General features: G+C 39.8%; 1 protein-coding gene and 1 long non-coding RNA gene across 3 annotated transcripts; one reads left to right on the forward strand and one right to left on the reverse strand.

Moving 5' to 3' along the window:
- Positions 1 to 3638: 3638 nt before the first annotated feature.
- On the reverse strand, positions 3639 to 6945 carry LOC108649639 (beta-alanyl-bioamine nonribosomal peptide synthetase ebony). Of its 2 annotated transcripts, XM_089263052.1 has the most exons (6): positions 5599 to 6944; positions 5366 to 5533; positions 4536 to 5307; positions 4386 to 4476; positions 4154 to 4329; positions 3639 to 4091 (listed from the first exon to the last, which is right to left on the reverse strand). In XM_089263052.1, the coding sequence occupies exons 1-6, from the start codon at positions 6701 to 6703 to the stop codon at positions 3764 to 3766; spliced, it is 2640 nt and encodes an 879-aa protein (XP_089119178.1). In that variant the 5' UTR covers positions 6704 to 6944; the 3' UTR covers positions 3639 to 3763. The 2 variants fall into 2 exon arrangements, with proteins under 2 accessions (XP_089119178.1, XP_089119184.1); XM_089263058.1 differs by lacking the exon at positions 4386 to 4476 and having other exon boundaries at positions 4544 to 5307; positions 5599 to 6945.
- A 2874-nt stretch (positions 6946 to 9819) lies between these two features.
- LOC108652836 (uncharacterized) lies at positions 9820 to 24486 on the forward strand. The gene is made up of 3 exons (XR_016197345.1): positions 9820 to 10077; positions 23856 to 24138; positions 24316 to 24486. It is a non-coding gene; the product is annotated as an uncharacterized LOC108652836 (long non-coding RNA).
- The last annotated feature ends 23 nt before the right edge of the window (positions 24487 to 24509 follow it).

The following is a 24509-nucleotide window of genomic DNA, read 5'->3' on the forward strand; positions in this document are numbered from 1 at the left end:
AATCTATAAATAATACATGTATATGTATATATAATAAATACATCCATATTCAAGAAAATCCAATTGAAGACAAATGAACAACTATAAATATGTGTGCACATTTGCATACACTCTTGATTCACTAGTTATCCGAGATTGATTTGATTTGATGTACTTTAATTTGATGCGATTCGTTTCGGATATACGTATGTACATACAAAATCAGCTGATAGGGTCAGCTTATTCTAGATCAGCTATTCTTTATATTTATTCCTACGATGTATTCTGAGTCTACCATTCCATTGACAAATTTTCATCAAAAAAATCAGGCAGATCAAATTTCTGAAATTGCCTTAAAATATCTGCAGGTCGGTCCGTCTCGATCATATGATTTAATTAATTGAAATTATTATTGATCGATTGTTGCCGTTACCTAATCGCCATGTTACACAGCAAAGACCATTTGCATAATATTTCCTTACGTTATTCTAGTTAGCTTGTTTCTTGTAAGTTAATAAAAATAAAAAATAATCTAATACGTAGGAATTGTAAAGACAATTAAAATAAAAAAAAAAAAAAAAACATTAAGAATGTAATTGCTCGCAATTATAAAATTTCCAGTTCAGTCTATTGACCATAAAATTCTGTGAATTTTTTACACATTTGTGCTAACAAATATGCGCTTCCTTTAATAGTTTGGATGAATTGCATTCGAAAAGCAATCACGATTTATTGCCGTCTCTGTTTTACGAGAATAGGATATAGTTGTTAAATAGCACTCGAGCTCATAAATGGTTGGCCTTCGGTCTGCTTATCATTGGATATGTGTGGGTAAGTGTGAGTCCGGAGCTTCCTCTATAGCTGGCTCATTTCGATGGGCTTCAGTGATTTTAGACCATTGGCAACGTTTCCATTTTATGTAGTCTTATGAAATGTATTAAGCAATTTTTATATTAACTATATTGTAATTATTCCGAGCTCTTGCCCATTACAAATTGGTTGGAGCTAACTACTTCCTTTTTAATTTCCTCAACTAATTTTTTGTTTCATTGTATATTTTACCACCTAATTTGATTTTGATAATAGTATATATTTGATCCTGGAATTTTTAACTGGACTTTGCTAATTCTAGGCTGTTCCAATTTGAGAAGGTTTTGTGGGTTCGCTGTGCGAAAGGTTTCTTCTTCTAGTCAGTTGCCACTTAATCATCAATTTGTCAATCACTTCATTGTTGATACAACACAAAAATAACGTGTGTGTCCAGAATAGGGGTAATCGCCTCGAAAAGTCCATAAACCACATCTAATTCCAGTTCGATCATAATCTGTTTTATGTTTCGCTCATGACCAAGTCACGTTTCTCGACTCTCGGACTATGTCTGGAGTTCCCCAATGAAAGTGACGCATTTGTTTTGTTGCGATAGTTCCACGAATTTCAGCAATCTTCTTCATCTTTGTTATTATGTGATTTTGTTTTTAGCAGACAGTTTAGTGACGTATCGAATAATGTAGCAGAACAGCTCGTTTCGAATGTCCCTCCCAAGTGTTTCCCTGAGCAAAGTGAGTTCCAATTATAGCAACATCAACAACATCAACAGCAACAAAAACAGCCATAATGAAACATGACGATTTACAGCCAACAATCAAATACAGGTTAGCCACTGCTTTCAATACTCTTACAAAGAACATGCTGATTTCATTGTGATCTTTGGCACATCGCCTCAATTCAAATCAGAGTATCGCAAGTTCGTCAGTCTCAGTGATAACTGTTTTTTCAAGTTTTTATTTACACAAACATTTTGACGGTGTTAAATGCCAACCGGCCGAGCCAAGCTGGTTTTGTGTTTGGCTATTGTCTTTGTTGTTGCATAGCTGAGCGTGTTTAACCCAAACCAAATTCGAATTGTTTTGATTAGCTGCACAAATCTCGCATACGTCATGTTGAACAACAACATTGACAGTGACAATGACAGTTTCTTTTGGGATATCTAAATCTTAATACACATGAGAACTATCTATTGTACCTACAACAATATATATTTATATATATATATATATATATATATATATATGGCCCCATGACCGTCAGCATTGGCTACGATTACTTGCAAGAATTAACAGTTATATATCATACCCTAAGATAAATGTACCCTGAACTCGAATAAAATGCTTTGCGGCAGGCGACAGAGGAATTGAATGTGTTAATAAAAGAAGAGTGGAATTAGCAAAGGTGCAAAGGTGGTAAATAGAGTTAGATAAAGACTAAACGAGGCTTGAATTTTCGTTTATTGATTAATAGTCTCTCCATTTACAGTGAGATAGTTCCTTTAAGGCGGTCGTTTAGGGTACCTGTTGGTCGTTCACTCCCGCCTCGAGCATGCTGAGTTGTCTCTTTTGGGCGGCTTGCGGAAGTGTTTTAGCTGACGACTTGCTGTTGCGCCATCGAAATGGTAGATTGATCGAATCGTTCGATCGACTTTAGCGACATGTAGGTACTTGTACATGTAGGTGCAATTAAATTATCATTAAATTCGCACTAGGGCCTTAGTCTGCTTGTAATAAATGTGGGGCGGGCAGAATCGCATAATTCAATTGCAATTTACTTTAGTCGAGCGTTAAGCAGGTGCACCAGCTGCTGTTGCTCAACTGCTTAATGGCTGCTCCCATACAACTTTCCATGCGATCTATGCAAAACTGTCACTAAATGTTAATGAAGTAATTAAAATGCCCCAATCCGAAGTCTATCTATATCTTATCTTATATATAGTTCATAACTTCACACAGAGTAATTCCTTGTGTATGGCGTGCTTATGTAGAACAGGTTTGATAACATTTGCAAATCGCCTTAGTAGAGCTCTAATAACAGTCGCTATCGTTTAATCACTTTCTCAAGTGCCACGCCCCACCCCGCCCCGCCCACTGTTTGTTGTCTCTTATATCTAATATCTGGTGACTAGAAATTACTTAATATAGCATTTGTGCTACTTTACCTCAATAATTTATAGTTTTACCGATTTGTTACGCCTTTGTATTGAGTTTATTTTGTACTTTTTACTTCTAAATGGATTTAAATTTGATTTATTGTGTTTTGCACGATATATACATGTCTGCCATAAATATATTTATATTTTTAATCAGAGAGCAAGTGACTAAGTTCTCGAATTTGAATATCCTGTTCTTAATGTCAAATGCATGCAGGCAATATATGTTTTACTTTAAGCTCGTCTGCAATGTCTGTATGTCATTTTATTTATCATTCATTTACTATGCAAATATAACATCTTGAATTATAGCAGCCTGTCAATTCAGTCGATGATTGATTGCCTGTCAGCAATCTCGTATAAAAGCATTCTATAGCGCTTTGCCAATCGTCACGTGAAACGCCCTGTATTCCACGCACATTTTGTTGAGTCTCTTTGCTTCTCGCCTGAACCTTTCCCTTCCAATTGAAAAGCATTCAATTATACTGCATGCCACGCTCAATTAGCCCAAAGTTTCCTTACACTCCATTCACAAAAACTTATACGGCGCTTTGCAGGCCAGAACGGAACAGAACATTTTGTAAGAAAATATCCGTGTGATCGAATTGTTCATCTGCCATTCAGATAAAGCCGAATATACTGACTAATTATAACCCCTAGTAAAGATACCGAATAGCAAAACAGATATACAAATTGTATTAAAAATATAGTTTTGTAGCTGCTTAGTAAATAGTCAAGAAGCAAAAGTGCCCTTGAAGATGTAGTTATAGGTTTGCCTGACACTGTTAGTCGAGCGGATGGCTGCTACTTGCTGCTTACTTCCTTCCACTGGACGATGGCGCGCTGTTCGTCTGGTGCATCTCGGAAAGGCCGACTGCCATCAGAGCTAACAAACTCGTTCACCTGGTAATTGAGCAACGTCTTATACTGATTTACAGTGGCCAGCTGCTGGGTCAGTGGGCTGGTGTTGGTAGTGAAGATGCCGGCGAAATTTTTATTGCGCGCCACGTTTAGCACCTCGTTCTCCATGAAGTGTATGCAAGCAACATTCTCGCGCGGGTTCAGATGTTCGGCGGTGCCCATCATGCCCGAGCGTAGGATTTGATTCACACCCTTGGGCAAATAGTTGTCTCTTAAAATACATTACAATAGGTTATTTCGGAGTTTCGATTAACAGTAGGTATTTTATGGTACCGTATGGGTCCTTCGCAGAATTCTATAAGCTCGAAGACTGTTACCAGATCGGACTTGATTTCCACCACGGGCCCGGCGCGAGCATCGTAATTGAGAGCGGTACCGATGATGCGCTCCGTATTTCGATCGTATACTACAAAGCTCAATTCACGTTCAACCAGGACGCTCCACATTTCCTGCAAAGTATTAATGAATAAGCCATTGAAGCTTTCGTGTATTACTCTTAACTTGCATCGAGTAGATCACTGTAATCTGTGGGTAAAGCGCCAGGCTTAAGCCATTGCTCCAGATCGCCTTTGTTGTGGAAACTGGATACGATTATGCTGCCGAGGAAAATATTAGCATTGACTCTCACACTCAATTCACTCAACCAACCACTCACTCACTCACAGGCTGATGATGCTCTTCCTGCAGCAGCACCGCCTCCATTTTAAGATGTGGGCATGCATTGAGCGTCTCCTCTTCCAGCTGTACTGCACCATGGCTGCTAGCCATCTTTTCGATAATCTCTCCCAGATTTTTTGCTGCTATAAAATCTGAGATGCCGATTTTGTAGCCTTTCTCCCTCAGTAAAGTGACCGTGAATATAGAATTGAGTGAATTGCCGCCCAGCTCGTAGAAGTTGCTATGGGCTGAGAGAGTTGCCCGTCTAGAACGTCCAATGACAATGCTCACGGTTTCAAAGAGGTCACGTGCCGTCAATTTCAGCTCCTCGGGCACCTGACTGTAGTCAAAGTCCAGAGCACTAGCCGATCCTCCCTGATTGTTATTAGCGGTCTCATAGATTTTTAGCAAGGCCTGGCGGTCCACCTTGCCATTGACCAAGAGCGGCACATGCTCCAATATGATCACCTGTGGTGTCATATAATCAGCCAGCTTGTCCTTGAGCCTGCCCTCCAACTGCATCTCAGTGACTGCAGGTGAATCATCGCGCAGTTTGACAAAGGCGAGAATGGCCTGATCCACATGTCCGGCCCGGTAGCAAAGCACTATGGCCTTTTCTACCAGCGGCAGCTCGGCCACGATCTTCTCCACCTCGGACAAATCGACCCGATGCCCGCGTATCTTCACCTGCGAATCGGTGCGTCCTTCATACATGATATTCCCATTCTTCAGCGAGCCATAGTCACCGGTACGATACAGACGCGCGTACTCTGTGAAGCTGATCGATTAGAAATTCATTCAGCAGGATGTTTCAAGGGTCCCACTTACTCTTCTCTACAGCTAAAGGATTTTCGAGAAAGCGCTCCGGATCACGACCATTCACATAGCCCGCAGCCAGATTCAAACCTGAAGCAAAGATTTCGCCGATGTCTCCATTTTTGACTGGACGATAGTCCGCATCCAGCAGATAGATGACGGTGTTTGAGACGGGTACGCCTAGGAAAAGATAGATACATAAGCACAGGAAAAGCAAGAGGACAGAAGGAGACAGAAGAGCTCACCTATGGGCACATTGTCGTACAGGCTAAGCTGCTTCTTGCTCTCGCAGGCGAAGTAAGTCACATCGCCCATCACCTCGGTGGAGCCGTAGAAGTTGTACAGTCTGTGCACTCCCTCATCAAAGTAATCGAAGAAGCTGCTGGCTAACGGCACAACCAGTGGCTCACCTGAACAGACCCAGATCTGCAAATTGTTCAGCAACTTCTGTCCGGGATCAGGAGCTTCCATGTTCAGGTACATGAGCAGGGAACGCAACAAAGTGGGCACCAGAACTAGACGACGAATTTTATACTTCTCAAGAAGTGCTACAAGACGTTGAGGATCTTTGGTGACTGCCTTGGGTACTACTACAATGGACAGGCCACACATAAGAGGACCCCACAGCTCCGCAATGGAGTCGACAAAGGTAAGTGCTGTCTTAAACACGCCCACCTGCTCATTGGTTGTGTAAGGAAAGGTGGCCCACTGCCATTGCAAGCGATTCAATATATTCTCATGAGGCAGACGCACACCCTTGGGCACACCTGTGCTGCCCGAGGTATAGAGAACGATGGCAATGTGCTCGTTTCCACCGCGCAACATCTCCTCCGAGAGCAGATTGCTGCAACTTAGTTGCAATGAACTCGCATACAGTTCAGTCAACGATAACGTCGGTGTGCCGTGAAAGCTCTCAGCATCGATGTCATCATCACGTAGTACTAGAATCGGTCGAGCCTCTAACAATATGTGATGGACACGATTAGCCGGGAAGCTCGGATCGATGGGCAGATAGGCACCGCCCGCCTTCCAAATAGCCAGTAATGTGGTGACCAGTGCCTCCGATGGTTGCATGCAAACGGCTACAATGAAGTCACCATCGCTGTTTGGCTGAAGGAAACGTCCGTGGGTTTCCTCGACGAGTAGGCGTGCGGCACGATTCGCACGCTCGTTCATCTGCCGATAGGTGCTCTGACTTGCCCCCGAACTGTCTTCCTGGCCGTGGTCATAGATGAGCGCCACGCTGTCGGCATGGCGCAGCTGGTGCTCTTCGATGATGCGGTGCAGCCCCCGGGGCACGTAATCCTGCTGCAAGCCCTTCACAATCGACAGCTGTGGCAGCGCAAGCATATCGATAGCTGCTTAGATTGAAGACGGGAATCAGGTGACATGAGTGGCGTTCATTAAGCTGGAAGTAGAGCAGCTCTTCTACTGCAGTACCAGTCGCGTATTATCCCTGGCGATAACAAAGAAGTCACATACTACAAATTTGGGAAATACAAATACGAAAAGTGTATTACTTAAATTTATATATTTTAAGTATTACAGCTTTCCAGATATGTCACATCGATTTTTCCTTCTTCATAATGGAAATAAGAGGAATTAAAAAAAAATAACAGAATCAGTCAAACACAACGTGTCCATACTTCAATCGAATCCCGCTGAGTAAACTTGTCTGCACGAAATTTGGCTCATTGGCTGTTCACGCGAATCTAATACTGATTGCAATTAAGTTCAGGAATCTAAGGTATCTGGCCAGCTCGAATTATTATAGGGAGCTGCTTTATGATTGGCTTATCACATTCGGCTCGAATGCAACCATTATCAGACAGATTTAGAGTATATTTTTGTGAAAATGAATATGTATACCACATATAAAGAGGCGCGGCACACCTCATCAAAATTCATCAATTCATGATCAGATGGCAAGCTGAGTAGAGCTAGTCTTGACCGTGAGTATTCAGGTGGGGTAAAACATTAATATATATATGCGACAAGCCTACAATGATCGGAACAGCTGTCTTACAGAATGTTCAGAATATTTCCTAGTCAAACACTAACACAGCGCCTATAGAGCTCTTACATGCTGTGCAATACTTTTGTGATTTATGGCAAATCTTTTTATTCATAAAAGTGTTATTCATTATTCACAGAGTTGTCAACAACTGTTAATTGATTCACATTCTGGTCAAGAGTCTGCTTCCGTTTTATGGAGGATTCGCGTCAACTAATCCTCAAGTTTTTTATCCTGTCAAATCTCTTGTGCGGACAGGGAGTCATACAGATAGATAGATCTCACGCCTCATATACTGAAGCAGAAGCAAAATCTCTCTTAAGACAAACGTCAAACTGGTATACATCTTATTTAAGAATAATATTAATGCAAGACTTAAGCATATATTAAGTTTTCATAATTAATGGTCGACTGCAAATGACTCAATTTTAATTTGCTGTTCGCACAGCTCGAATGCAATTAAAAAGCTATCAAGCTGACTAAAGATGCTGATTATGTATACGCGGCATCGGAAAAGCGATCGCTTGATATTAATTAAGTGTCAACTGTTTCATTTCACTTTGTTATTTTGTAGATCAAATAATATCAAAATAAGAAGGAAATTTAACCAAATATCTGTATTCATTAGATTTGATTGATTGTAGAACCCAATGGCTGGTGTTTGGCATGGAAGCGCCGAACTCTGAAACATTTATTTTTGGGCATCTTATACGAATAGTATATGATAGTAGTATATAATAGATCTTAAATAGAAAAAATAATAAACCACTAAAAGTAACTTTTGCACTCATAGTAATTAAGAATAACAGCTTGTTGCGAAATTGCTCGCATTTATTACATTTTCAACTACTTTTTTTGGGCATACCATTTAGAGCATTTTTAACAAAAAATTTACTTTCTTATTAGTTCATAATTGAGTCTGAAATGCAAGCACGATTTACAGCTTACCATATTTTACGAGAATACGATATAGTTGTTGGCTATTAATCAGGTTTTAAATGGAACTGGCCTTGTGCTTGGCTTTCATTAGTCGCGAGAGGGGGGAGTTTCAGTGGGATTGGAATTCAAACCCGTCTTTTTGGTGTTAGTTTGTTTAGCTAATGAATATATATATTTATACCCTGTATATACATAGAAAAGACGCATTAGAGGCTTGAAACCACAGGATTCAGGGTATCTTCTAGTCAGACACTCCCAACAGTTCTCTATATAGTTGACAATCAATTGCATGACAGTTATCAATTTGACAATCAATTAATTGCTAATGAATTAGCTTAGCGCAACACTAATTAAAACGGTCACAGCAAATGTGTTGAAAAACTGGCCTTAAAAATAATCTCCAATAGCGCACAAATAACACCTAGTTCCAATGAGATTTTAATCTGTTTTATTCCCCTCTCGTGATTAAATCACGTTACCAGAGACTCGGGCCAATCGTGGAGTTCCCCAATGTGACGCATTTAATTATGCTCAGTTTGCGAATCATTTTCTTATGGCGAAAGTTGAAAAATCGAAGCTTCATCTTCAACTGTCATTATTGTATGGGACTTTTAGAAGCTGTGACGTATTGAGTAGTGAAGCATAGCAACTCGTTATGAATGTCGCTGGAAAGTGTTTCCCTGATATCACTTCACTTATAGCAACAAAAACAACAGCAACAAAAACATCTATACTCATATATGACAGTTTACAATTTACATTTACCAGTCAAATACGAGCAAGTTGTTGCTTTTATACTCCTGCATAGATGTAGGATGTCGCAGCTTCGGCTGTCAGCCAATTTAACTTGTTATTAACAATGAATTAATTCTTTGGGACGCCTTGCGGAAGTGTTGAGCTGATCAGATGGCATTTTCGAACTACTCGAATGGCAGCAGTCAGTCTTAAAATACTTTCTCTACATTACGGAGATAATTATGGGGGATAAATCCGTTATATCTGATTGTTCGTATATGATTTAATACAGTATTATTGGTAATTTATATTAATAATTTATACACGCAATTAAAGTCCAATTGTAATAGTTAAAGCCGTCAGTTCCGTTTTACATAAGAAATCAGAATTAATTTGATTTTTGAAGCTTCCAACTCCCCTCGTTAGCATGATCTGCTGGAGTATACATATTATATCGTTCATGGAAAATTCTAAACGAAATTCGACCAGCTGCTAAGAGCAGATTTCAACAGCCACTCACTCGAAACACCCTGTATTCTAATCAGACAATCTCAATTTTTACGCACGCTTTGTTCAAGCAGCTCGCTTGCCGCTCGAGCCCCCCGCTTGGCATGCTCAATTAGTGAAACGTTTTGTTGTTCGTCATTCACAAAAGCTCGTGCCGTGCTTTGCGCGCCAAAACGACTGAATAGCCGAATGCAGAGCTGAATAAACTTGTCGTCTAAAGCTCTCTATCCGCTAAGCTTTCTGATTCGGCCGAACGCACAGTTGGGCCAACCGGCGAAATGCGTGCATGAAAAATTGTGTTGCGTCTAGAAAAATTGTGTTTTCAGTCTTATGGAAAACTTGCCGGCGAGCGGTTGGCTGGATCGCGAGCAAAGCAAAGAAAAGCAAATTGTAGCGAAAAACTGCATTTCGTCGTCTTGTCGGCAGCCGCGCGCGCGTTTTAGAGGAGCCGGCATTGTTAACGGCACATCTGTGCATTTGATTGACAAGTGCAACAGACAGCTGCAGTCCACTTGTCATTTGCCAGTTTGTATGTGTATATGTATATGTGTATATGTATGTGTGTATGAGTGGGAGTGTGTGTGTGTGGTGTGTATATCTCTTATGCGTCTCTGTTTATCTGTATTATTGTATTGTGGACTGCCCTGCACTTTGTGGCTGGCATTAATGTCAACGCGCTTGTTGTTGCCCCTGTTGCAGTTGCTGTCGTGTTGTCATTGTAGTTGTTGTTGTTGTAGTCGTCGTGTTAATGTTTTTTAATTACATGCGATACATAAAAAATGAACTCGACGTTGCGTTAAGTGTTGCCCTGAAATTTGACAAAAAAAATAATGCATTAGCCACACGGCAGCTGCATAAGACCCCAGTGATAAAAGCAAAACCAAAAAGTCAATATTACCTAAAAAATGTTCGAAATAAAAAAACAAATTTATTCTTAAGCAAGTCTTGCATTTTATCTTATGTTTCGCTTTTGTGTGTTTGCATTAACTTTTTGAAAATGTCCAACTGATAAGCTTTACGTTAACAAGTTTAACTTGATCGAATTCAGATAAAAATTGTTATTGGTATCACCTATTATTGTTTTTATATAGGTTGGCTTGCACGTTTAATACGAGTCATATTAAAATGTGTTTGAGTGGATATTTTAATTTAAATGTTAAAGGGACAAACTGATAAACTGAGAATTGTATTAAAATACGTTTTTTTTTTTTTTTAATTACAATACAAAAATAAAATAAATTTAATTTTATTCTTTTAAAATTAATTTTTAAATAATAAAAAAATTTGTCGGAAAGCCTTTTTTCATAATTATGTTGATTCAATTTATCCTTCCATTTGATCTATTTATTTTAAGGACAAAAATAGTCTTCAATAAATTCGTAAAATACATCAATATATGCATTATTGTTATTTTGTTTTAAATTCAGCTTATCTTATTTCTTGAATATTAAAGATCTGATTCACAAACTATCTTTCTTTATACTCATTATCACACTATTTATCTATATAGAAACTATTCAATCACACCTCTTCGTCGCAGAAGCTGGCGCTGTCACATTTGTTGATACAAAATCTCATTAAATTCACGGCTCAACGCCATTTGCATATCTATATGTATATGTATACGTGTTTTAATCGTTTTTCCCCTTTCCCGGCTTCTCGGACTCGAACTCGTGGCTAACGCGTTTTTGTTTTACTTTTGCCTAGACTAAAGTGCTTAAGCATCATTATTAATGCATAATGCTGACGTTGTTGATAATATTGATTCGAGACATAAACATAAACATAAACATTGACAAATTAATGCCAATGCGAATCCGACTGCGAATCCCCATTCCGAATCGCCCAGTCATCATCCTCTCTCGACTTGAATAGCTCGAGTAGCTGTTGCTTTTGTTGTACTTGAAAACTGTGCCAGCCTTATCAGACCTTGTGGGAAATAGTGGAGTTGAGTTGTCCCACATATTAGATACTCTCTATGTTGTAACAACTTCAAAGACAATAAATATACTAAACAAATCTATTACTTATTGACTCGACTAAAAAAACACTCGCCTATTATAATAGAATTCAAAGTTTTCTCAATAACTTTAATTATTAAAGTGAATTTATCAATTTCTGCTTAAAATTAATATATATATATATATATATATATATATATATATATATATATATATATATATATATATATATATATATATATATATATATATATATATATATATACCATTTTGATAGACTAACCATTTCGCTTTTCTTTCCGTTTCTTTCTGATTAAGGCATTCATTAAATAATTGCATCCATCTGCCATATGGGACTGTGTAAACCATGACATTGACTTAGTGACAGGCAACAGTACTTGAGTAAATATTAAGTACCTATATTTAGAAGCAAGCCATGGTATTTACCCACGAGCAGATCATCAGCGTCATACAGCTCGTGCTTAAATGTAACAGCTGTTAGCGCTCGAACAGTCTTTTGTTTACAACAAGTACTATATTTGATTGCTTATAGGTATTTTCTCTATGCGCTATTCTGAACAGGCCGAAATACTTATGTGACGTCACGTGCTTATGAATATGTAAAGAGTGTAGAGTGAAGGAGAGGGGCAGCGTATGGCATATGGCATGTAGCGTATGAAATATGAAAATTTATTGCGTATACGCCACGTTGGCCGGCGCTTCGTATCGTTTGTTGTTCTTTTTGGGCATTTGGGCACATTTGATTGGGCTTCAGACTGAAACGCCATATATATGTTGATGCATATCTATAGAGGCATAGGCATCCCCGTTTCAAATCATGATGTCTTTATTTATATAAATGCTGATTTATGCGCTTCCCTTTCATGTTGCAAATTTATCTTTGTATTTTGCTTTTATTTCTTCGCTTTTTGGCAACGTCTCATTTTTTATGCCTAACGATTTGGCTAATTACACTGGAATAGCTAAAAGAAATAGAAACAACTCGTATTGTGTTTGGTCAGCAATGCTCGACTAACAGATACGATGTAGCCACCGTGAGAAATTCGTCTAATATATTTCTATCTCGTTTTCTGTAGGTATACCTTATAATTTTTCTTTAATTTTATCTTTCCATAATTCTATTTTACATAGAAAAAATATAATGTTTGAGTCTTGTGTCAATCAATCAATCATCAATTACTTCCTGGGACATTAATTTACTCCAGCCAATATACCCGATTCGCGCTCTTAATGGTTTAAAACGAAAGCAAAAGTCCGACAAAAAGAGAGGGGAGTGGGGCTGATCATTAAGTCCGAGTGTCCCGTTTGATTTGCCAGACATGTGTGAGACCTTTCGAATATGTGCGTGAATATTTGGCTTTTGTTTCGGGGACGATCGCCGGGACGCCGTTTGAATAAACAATTTTTGTTGCCATTATTATTGCTGTTGTTGGTGTTCTTCTTCATCTTGCTTAATGTGAGTCACGAATTCCAAAAAACTCAAAACAATAAGTCACAAAATTTGTTGGCTGCATTTCATTTCCACAAAATACAGCTCGACTGTCAACTATGCAAATAAAAGGCGTGTTATGTTTTTTTATGATTTGGAATGAGTCGGCCCATTACGCTGGGGGTGGGCCTCGATTATATAGGTCGATTATTTAGGTCCAGCGAATGTACAATGTTTGCTTAACCCAAAAGCTGGCCTACTCCTATTGTTATATGATAGCAGAGGGTATTTAAGTTTTTTGCTCAAATGGAAATGGAAATGGAAATGTATTTTAAAATATAGAGATCATATTTATTCTTCTGCTGGATATTATGTATTTAAAAAGAGTATTTAAATATTTCCAAGTCCAAAGATGAATTGTTGAAAGCAAAGTATACTTTGTATTGTTGTCCATATCTTAGGTTTTTGCAGTTATTCGAGGTTGCTGAACAGTGATCCAACACACCAGCAAACGTCGCAGCTAAGGATATCCAATGTTCGACTATTCATTTTGCACTTTCGTTCATGTTTTTCTATAAAATATTTTATTTATTTACCTTTGCATTTAGTTGAACTTTTTTGCGATGTGCCAAATATTTTTATGGCTCAGTTTTTCGATAGAACTTTTGGCGCTTGCGTTCGTAATAGCTGTTGCTAAATAAACAATAACAATATGATCGACTTTCGGCTTTTATGACTGCCTCGATGACGAGTCGTGCAGCTTTGGAAAGTACTAAAACAAAACACAAAAAACCGCCGCATGGAGAACTTTTGAATTTTCCCAGCCAACGCGTGCCTAATTTACTGTCAGCGCAATTATTGATCTTTAATGGGCGCGGAACAAGCAGTGCGAGAGGGAGCCGAAAATAGAGTGGTGGGGGTGTTAATTGTTCAGCATTGAGGCTCGTTTCTAATTGGATTGAAAGCAATCCGCAGGCAATAACAAATTATTACATAATCAACTCGGTAGCATGTGCCACTTGGTGTTCTGTTTACACTCGAATCGGCAGAGGCGCCAGCGAAGGATTTCTCCAGAGGCCCCTTTCACCCCGCTACATCAGTTCCCTTCCTTGTGTGAGTAATTCATTAGACTATATTGTGCTCCAAGGGGGAGCATTTGCATAATTATGCAATCACTTTTGGCACACTTACACATTAGGCGCAGACGGCTGATAAACAAGACCCGCCCGACCTCTCTCACAGCCCCAGTCCCGCTCGGGGGCTTGCTGTTGGCATAGACAAAAGCGCAGACACGGACTAGACCCAATTTGATTAGCACGCGCATACCGAATGAAGGCCAAGTCGTAGGGCGGTCTTCCCAACAATCCACCTTCACCGCCTCCCCTACGCAGCCTTTGCACACACCTAAATATTTGTTAGAGATGAGCGCGTGTTCAAGTAGTTGTACAAGTCGTGGCACGAACTACAAACCGAAACAATATATACTCTGTGGACAAGGCAAGCAAAATCTGGAGCTGCCAGTCTGAGTATATTTCTTTTGCGCTCTTCTAAACTCTTTCTATCTAAATGGACTCGTACTCCTTGCTAAGCACAAGTGCGAACACGAATTCGAAAAAAACACGAAATTCTATCATCCCTGATTCACATTTGATCTCCCTCGCTCTGCTCTGCTTGAGTTCTTACCGTGCTACATTCTCTATGCGAGGTGGAGCACTTAATCATCGTAGTGCGCCTCGTTTGGGCGTTTGTGTAAAGGTATTTGTGTGTTTGCCACCTCTGTCTCTGGCGCTTCTTCCCCTCTAATGCTGCTTTAACTTTTGCTGGCGCTGCTACTGCTGACTGCTCTTTGCTCCATTTGTAGCTGATTCTGTTGGCTTTTGGCTCTTAATTAGAAGTCAAATGTTTGCTCCAACAGTTTTTAGAGCACACTGCGGCATATGTGTGTGGGTATGCGGAAATGTGTGCGTGGCTGTGTGTGTGTGTGAGCCATTGTGATATGTCTTATTGGCCATTTGAATGCAGCCAGTTGAGTGCCAACAAATGAGTTATTAAGTTTGTGACGGGACTCACGATGCTGCCGGAGTTCCTTTGCAAAGATCTAACTCCTGAAAAATGACTTGCAATTTATTAACTGAAATCTGCCTGAGCAAAGTGGAAAAGCCATCACATTTGTCAGCCCAACTGTTGCCAGGAAAAACTCATCTACACAAGACCTCCTTGAAATTAATTCACTTAGCTATTATGCTCGATATACATATATATAGCTATAAATATACTTGTTCAGCCAATCATTATGTATGCAAACTGTTAGCAACTAAAATTTACGCAATTAGGCGCTATTGTACCTGCTGGATATAATCAGGCATCCACTATTTATAGCTGAGTACTCCATGTTTATTGATTCAGGCCTGCGAGCTTTTGGCCATCAAAAGTCAATCAGAAAGTTTTCAGGTATCGTGGGCACTGCATAGGGTACTTAGCCTCAAAGCCAGAATAAACACTAAATTATTAAACTTGTTCATATAGGACATCAAACGATGGAAAATTCTGTTGGTTAACGCCCATTTAAGGCGCTCAACATTTGTATTTGATGTGAGGCTAAGGAAAACCGCATTGTGGACTAGAAATGCTTTTACTGATTTGACCAAAAATGTTTGTAAGCTTAATTAGACTAAATTAATATAAATATATATAAATTCCATTCAATCTTTCATAATTGTATGTTTAAGTTGGGACCAATATTTGCCCAAAACTATTCTCTACTAAATCGGGCCTTGGAAAATCAATTTTCCATAACCCTATTCAGCCTTCATACATATACATTTCTAAATTTGTATATATATACACACATGTACATACTTTTTACTCTATCACGCGCAGTTAGACACAGTTAAACCCGCTTTTATCAATCCTGTGCAAGTGTATGTAAATGCAACACCAAACAAATCCATAAACAAATATCTAAAAGTAAACACTCGAAACTGTTTCTTTTTTTCACGCCGAGCTTATAAAATTTATGCATGGTTATTTGTTAGAGCCATTTGGGATATAATCCCCAGTTCCCACAGCTCAACTCGTCGCAGCTCGTTTCCCAGCATCTTTTTGCCTTCTTCTCATCTCAGCTCTGAGCAATCGCTGACAAATGAGGCACAAGCTAAGTAACAACTTTCTTCCTCATTACCTTCAAATTGTTTCTGGGCGCATTCAAATTGGAAAATTGCCAAAACTTCGACTGGGAGCTACCCTGTACGCATATTTCATGATTCGAATGTGACTGTCGAAAGCATATTCTGAAAATACAAAAATAAGATATTTGATCTATGATCTGATAATCCTTGGTATTTCCAGGGATCTATAAATGAGAGGACAGATGACTATGGATCATTAATAACTAGCAGAACTTTCTTTTTGTCTACATATCTACAGCTGCATTATACCCCTTGTTTGCGTGTACAAAGCATATGAAAAAACAAAATGTGCAGCCTACGCAATACTGGAAACCCTCCTCTCAGCCCCTTGTGCGGCATTTTGGCGCCAGCTTCCGTTTCCCTCATTCACTGTACTCTAGCTAGGAGACCCCACCTGCTGGCTACCCTCACTGTCAGTTTTAACTGTGGTTTTCCACACATACGTCCCGCTCCCTTCCCTTCCGCTACTCAACAGCTGGGATCGGGCTGGGAGGCATTTGCAATTCTAATTGCAAACAGATGCCGGTTTAATTTATAAAGCAGAGGCCCCCATTGCTCCCACCTGCCACCCCCGCAACAGCTCGTAATAATTTTGTTATTTTTTGTTAAAAATACCATTTCCTTTTTTCGGCAGCATATTAACGCGTTTTTCTGGTTTTTATTTTTGCATTGTTAACAAAAACAAAAATAAATGAATAAAAAGCAGGAAGAACATGCCCGAAATAAAGTTATATAATATATTTTTGTTATAAGCTCAGGCCGAAGCAGCCATACCCTTATTCCTGAATGTCACATTATTTGGAATTTATTAAGCATTATTGAATAAATTCAGGCATTGATATATGGACTGTCCTTAAAAATCAGAATAGCCAGCATAAATTTAGCTATTATTGAATAGAATACCCTTTGTATAGACGGAATATATACATGCTCTGGTAGTTAGACATTTATAGGGGAAATTGTTTTGCAGATATTAGTAAAATCTCATTAAATCTGTTTAGATTTACAAATATAGATATTGATACACAATATTAGAAGCATCAATTTCAGTATTTGTTGCTCCTCACTTTTTCATGAAAGTTTTCACAATATATTGCGAGAAACGTACTTCTAGCATTAAAGTGTATTGCAGTCTGAACAAACTGGACCCCATTTGCCCAGCTTTATGAGGTTGACGTGGCGAGTGTGGCTTAAATATAGCCTGTGGGATTAGTGAAAGCATGTGAAGGTTTTATGAAGCAGTCTAGAGTCCATCCTCTGGACACTCACGCCTCAGCCGGCTTCGAAGTTTGTCAAAATTCTATATTGGATGGGTAAAGTGTTTAATTTACTGATAAATATTTTTATGCTGCAATAAATAATACAATTTTCATGGGTGCCATAAAAAGATGGTGGTGGCCAAAAACGAAATACACTTTCATTTACACTCGTGTCCTGCGGACAATTACAATGTTCATTACTGATGCTCGTCCAAAAGCTTAACTAAGGGTATACTGGCTTCTCGTTAAAGCTCATCTGTTAAAGAGAGGAATCTATTTAGCAGTGGGACAAGTCTAATTGGACAGTAAATATCTCTATATCTATTTTTTTTTTTTAAATAATACTAGAGATTTTCTTCTAATCTATGCAATTAAGCTGATTCGGACTTACAAGCTTTCGAAAAGAACCTAGATCTCCATAACTTGAGCGAGTATTGCGCAGTTGGATGCATACGACGACATTCTTACCATGGTATTTTTTGCATATACTGCAATGGGAGGGGATGGCAGCGGCGTTTATGAGGGCTACGGGGGTGTTGCTCTGGTTGGTTCAGTGAACTCGTAAAACGATTTTCTTTTCTTCTTTATTTTTTTGGCAATGCCCAAAAGTGAAAGTGGCTACGAACTATGCAGCCAGGCAGCCCATTAAATTGCACCCAATAAAAGGCAACAATTACGAGCCCGTAACTTGTCTGTGTCTTTGGCTCTTCTGTGTGCGTGTTCCTGTGTTTGCGTGTGCGTATGCGTGACAGTGGCTCAATATAATTTGCAGCTTTCAATCTCGCACTGCACTCAAATTCACACTTTGTCAATTTTGGTGTCAAGTGGGGCTAAGCAAGTCACAAGTGGCACGCCCCCTAGTGAAGCCACTTTACTGGTTGTAGTTATCGTTGTGAATTATCAACAGCAGCTGCAGTTGACCACGCCTCTCTTCTAGCACTTCATGGGCGTGCGCTTGTCGTTCTTTATGGTGACAAATTAAATGGAATGTCAAGCAAGTGCAAGTCCCTTCCATCCCCCACCCCACTGCTGTTACTTGCGGTTGCGTTTACTGGAAAGAGGGAAGGGGTGGCAGGAAAGTGGGCCAGGAGCTGGCTACTTGCAGCCTTAAGTTAACGACACGCTCAATAATGCGAACGGAAGTGCGCCCAGCGCCATTTTTCAATTTGTACGCGCCGGAAATGGCAAAGACGTCGAAGAGCAACTTTTAATGCTTAAGAACCCAACTGCATTCCGCCTGTCAAAGACGCTAACAGTGAAGAAGGCATTGCTGGTGTGTTTCTAGTTGACAGAGTTTCACAGCCAAAAATATTTGAAACAGTAAAAGGTTGATAAAAAGGAATATGAGTTATACACAGCTGCTTGACACACGAAGTTTCTTGAAATAACAAATAACATAGTTTGGTTAGACTCAAACACTGTGTATACTTATGTCCAAATATTAAATATATGAAATAAACAGCTGACTAGCAGATCAGCTTAGGGTATGCTAGCATATATAGGTCAAGAAAGACACCAGCTGAATATTCAATGCAATGTACCCCTTAATAAACCATACTCTGTACAGGATATTAACATGATTGCGGGTAAGAAGACAGCTTATTGCATTTCCCACATGTCTACGGATCAGGCGCAGATTGCGACCTGCCCAGCATTCGCTGCTTTTGCTGCTGGCGTGAAATTCGATAACTTTGAAGGTCAAGCGAATGTGAAAGCCACATTAGCTATGCACATAGATAGCCCAGCAGACAAGCACACAAGACACATGCACACACGCACCCATACTCACATATATGTATTTATATAGTTATATACAAATCGAAGCAATTAAAGTGTCTTTAGCGTCGAGTGTTACGAGCCCATAACTGATGTTGACTTTTTTCTCCTGATTTTTTTTTTTTTTTTGCTTTTATTTTTGGGTCTGTTTTCAATTTCCACGCAATCGTAAAACAATAGCGAGTGCTATCTATGCTATATGGTCGTATATTTGTGTGTGTCTGTGTGTGTGAGTGTATGAATTCTCATAGCAAACAAATAAACAAACAGTTTGCAGACAGCGACAGCAGCTGCCGAGTTTCCCGGCCCGCAGCAGTGGTCGCGTCTTTCAACAGCAGCCGCCGCACTCCCCACTTGGTCGCGATAAAATGCCTGCCTGCGGGGGTAAGCATAGGGCCAATGCCTTATCAATGCCAAGCCACGTTAAATACTAACAATGCGACATGGCCACAAGCAAAAGGATACGATTTCATGCAGCTTCACATGGAGCGGCAGACGCGGCGTATGCGCAACTTTAAGTGAACTTTCGCGTTAAAAACGCAGCCAAACGAAATGTCGCTCACTGATAAAGGACGAAGACCGCATCGAGTACCAGAGAGAGAAAGGGATATATAGATGCAGAGAGTGAGCACGCCTAAGCACATTAGTTGTACGTCCAAATACAACCCATATGTATGTACATACATATATACATACATATATGAAGATATATGGAATGTATGTGCTGTATATATGTGTATGTGTGTGTGTGTATTGCAATGTGAGATGTGCTCGAAAAATTATAAAAGTTTCATCCGAACGTATATTATAATTGGTTAGGGAATTAATAAACTAAGAAAAACTGTTAATTTTCAAAGAAAAGGCGTAATCAAGCGTTTAATTTTGTCCAATTATCTATTTATATTTATCCAATTTGCAACGTACGTAAGTTTGAATATTCGATAAATTATGAATTTTAGAAACATCGACAAATTATTGCGATCCGGTCTGTGCAAGATGTCGGATATAAAGTGCATACTATTTCCTGTACTTCTCCAGCTCATCTCGCTTAGGTATACTACACACATATATATATATGTATGTATAACAATGGCATTGTTTGAGAGTTGAACAAACAGACAAACACTCACTGTAAATGTTACTTTAACGCGCAAACAGAGACAAGTTGGAGGGGTTAGATGGCTTAGATGATGCTGGCCCGGTTGCAGGCAGCCTCCCAGGCTGGACAGAGAATTCACATAAATAAGCGCAAGTGGCAGCAGCTGAGAGCTGAGAGCAAACATTCTTAGACTGTTGCAAGAGCTACCTCCTCAGCGGCTCAGTTGGAATTTAAAGTACGAGAAAACAATTGAAAGTAACGCAGAAAAAACGAAGAGGGAAAAATACATATCTAAATATGTATATAGCTCACTTAGAAATTCTTTTCTCTTACTATAAATAATTAATCAAACTCAATCAATAGACAAGTATTAGGGTGTGAGTCCAAGGGGAGCAAAACCCGGGAAACGCGCACCACAACAAAAATCGAAAATAGTTTCAACTAATTGCTATTCAGCGGATAATTACCAGGATCATTTCGTAGGATATGTCAATTTAAGGGGTTTTTTCCAGAAGCAATTTTCTGGCCCATCAGCCACTGTGAACATTCGAGCCACCGCAGCCACTCGGAGGCCACAATTGAAAACAGCTCCTGTTTGGTATCCTTTGTCGGTCCCACACCAGCGCTGTCCCGGCATTCCAACTAGCTAGATTAATTTAGCTCGAGTCACAAATACAATTACGAAGTCATTTCAATTTATTTAGCGTATGGCACCCCACAACACCAACAACAACGAAATAAAGCCACGAAATAAAGTCGAGGGTGCTAGAATCGAATGAGGAATACGCCAAAATGGGTGCGGGAGACGGAACTATAGAAGTCAGTTGCCTCAGAGCAGCCACACATTAAAGCCATTGCTTGACAAAGTGTTTGAAATCTATTTATATTTAGAGCTTTAATTTAATTTTATTATGATTATTAATTGTTGCAGTCTAAATTCAATTTCGTTTGAATTGTCGATTTTATACTTAAACTGAACTTGTTTCTTACATCATCTCAGTCTGAACCGGAAGCTAAGGATGTCATCGCCCTGAACTCATACAAACAAAAACAACCACAGCTGAAACTAATTGATTCGATTCGCGTTGCTTATTATGTTAAACAGTAAAAATCTTTAAAACGTTTAACCAATCGAGCATCGCTTTCTCTAAAACACGCTTGGGTGTGAGGTTAAACATATTCATTCATCGAATAATGTTCCATAAAAACTTGTAGTCACCGTATGATAAATAACATCCTTTTTTTTTTTTTGGTAGGCGAACAGTTAAATATGTGGCAGGGTATTCAATCTCCATCAGGCCTCAGATACCTTCAGGGTTGTTTTATTTTTTAAGCCAACTCGGCGATTTGTCAAAGTGCCTGCCAAGTGCCCCACTAACTCGAACCATTATTGAGCGATAAATTGATTAGATATGCGACTATTTATATAGTATACATCTTAATGTGTGTGCGTGTGTGTGTGCACACTTGCTGCTGCTGATGCTTATTGCTGCCTCAAATTGTCATTTCAATGTTAATTTTATTAGGGTGTCAGCTATAAATTGCCTTCAATCTTAAATACCATAAAAAGCGTTACATCTACTACACACTCTCTACACACACACAGGCACACGCATGCCTGTGCGACATATTCACAGTGTGGCATATACTGCTATAGCATATATATGCTACAGACTATCCACTAAAGGGCCAAAAGCGCTTTCCATTATCATCAACAGCTTTGAACCTTATTCAAATCTCTGCTAAATTATACCAAATTCTAGGGGTGTGAATGTGAGTGTATGTGTGTGGGTGTGAATGCGTGCGTGTATTTGAGGGCACCCCTAACCGGCTTTTGGGCTGTAGGCCACAAGTTATCCATCAAAGTGCCGCTGCTATTCGCACTCGCACTCGAGCCAACATCAACACGCTCCGCATGTAAGTTGGTATTTGGTCGTAACCATAAACCGTTTGAGATTTACATGCACGCCGCTCGATCCGTGTATTTGCGGTCGAGGTTTTTGGCATTGGAGATGCGAGTATAACGCATGACACGAACCTAACTGTAATAAGGCTGGCCCGAGAGGTTTTTGGGAACAAATATATAATAATAAGTAAAAGAAAATTCGCTAAAACAGAAATATTATTCTATTGGAACCCTAAGTTCTCTTTGGCAAAAGACAATAATGAGTGATTCAATTAATAAATGCTCTTCAAGTTCGGTTGTGCTTATAATTGAACGCTCTCATCTCTAGCTGCAGCCCTCTGCTCCTTCAATCTGCTATATCCTCAGTCGTAGCTCTGCGACAGCTGTGCTGTCCATGAAACTTAAACTGTAATTGAGTCCGAGCTGAGTACCATGTTTGTTTTGCAGTATTTATGATTTTCAATATTGATGTCCTAGCACACACACACTCGCACTGGGTCTCTAACATCTATTAATTTATATAAGTAAGCTGAACTTCATGGCGCTTCATTTGTCTTTCTACTCGAGAAAGTTTTAAAAACAATTATGCGAGCAAAAAATGTCCACTGGCCACGAGTATCCTTTGTCCTTTGGCCAATTTAGCTTTATTGTCCTGCACTGAGTCATTCGTGGAGCGGCTCCTGTGACTGGTCCTCGGTCTTCAGTCTGCCTGATGGCCATTGTCAACATCGTTAAAGTCGCATTTTTAAGCCAAATGTGGCACAAACTGCCTTGTTATGTCATTTGGGTACATTGAACCCAGACTCCGGACAACGCATGACAGGACAACAAAGCTTGGGCGAAAGGACATGCGAAACAGCATCCGCATCACAATCTCCATCGAAAAGGGGGCGAGCGCGGGGCCGGAACATAACCAATATGGTGTGCACATAATGAATTTATCAAATTAATCAAAATAGCGCTGCCACTGCAAAGGGCAGGCACAAGCAAAACGGAAGTCCTTGCTACTGTCCTCTCCACTCCGAATATGTGTGTGAGAGAGTGTTTTTGCATGTTTGCTTGTATGTGTGCGTGTAATACAATTAAGCATCATAGGGACTTGCGCAAAAATGGAGATTTAATAAAGCCATTTCGAGTGATGTGGCAGAGCCTTAGCAGAGTGATAATCGTCAGTTAGCCAAGAGTAGAGATTGCAGCCAGGGTTGTCATCTGTCTTTAAAATAGATAAAATAGTTTTAGTCATTCATAGCTGAGCGATCACATAAATAGGAGAATTGTTTTCACAACTCAACCAAATCAGCATGGGGAAGTAATATGTAAAATGTAAATTAACATAACATAACTAAATATCGAAATAAAAAATTTGAAAGCACTGTCCTGCAATTGGGGCCTTACAAAAACATGGCAGCCCTGAAGGCAATTAAAATCCAGTCAAAGACAAACATCGAGTATATGTGAGTGGAGAAGGGGACGAGACGGAGAGGTGGTGTTAATCGCATTCGTCGGATGCTTTAATGTTATGTAAATGGCAGGGCCTAATGAACTTTCCACTCATTATCGTTAGTTAGTTAGCCGGACCGGGTCTCGGCCCGGATGCGTGTCCGGTTAGTTGTAAGAGGCTGCCATAGGCTACTTAAATGCTAATCCCAGACACTTTTGCTACCACAGGATATAATCCAATTGGCTGCTGCTGCTGTTGCTGTTACTGTTGGCAACAGGGACAACCACAAAGCCCCACTGATTGATTTGTTTAATGTCGCCGCGGGGCAGCTATGCAGGAGAATAGGCGGAAGGAGACGTAAGGAGCTGCAACTGGAACGGACATCGTAAACTTAACGAACTCTTAATTTCATTAACGCATATTTAAGAAGCACGGCTCCAAGGAGGGAGGGAGACGCTCGCTCGGCCCCCCAACCCTAGCCGAATCAAACAGCGGGGCGCTGCGTAAACGGTAAAGTCCACTAATGTTAACTGATGCCATTTTCTTACTGTTGCTTGAATTCGTTTAGTATCACATATATCTTTTATTCACATGGTTAACTTCTTTAAGAAGACTTTTATAAACTCAGTTTTCTTCCCTAAGAGTTGCTAAAGTCAGCCAACTGCTAAAAAATATCGAAATTTGCAGCATAAAGTGGACGCCCTTGACGCAGGACGACGACATTGTTAAGCGGCTGCCTCGGCGTCGCTGCTGCCTCACAAGCTGTGGCCAGGCGCAGGCAGCAGCCGCGGCTGATACTGTTGCTAGTTCTGCTACCAATAACTATAACAGTAGCAGCAAGCACAACAACAACAATAACAACAGAAACAGCAATAACAACA

The sequence above is a fragment of the Drosophila navojoa genome, chromosome 2, assembly GCF_054131105.1.
Source record: "Drosophila navojoa isolate 15081-1374.11 chromosome 2, UAZ_NAV_1.0, whole genome shotgun sequence".
NCBI classification, from domain to species: Eukaryota; Metazoa; Arthropoda; class Insecta; order Diptera; family Drosophilidae; genus Drosophila; species Drosophila navojoa.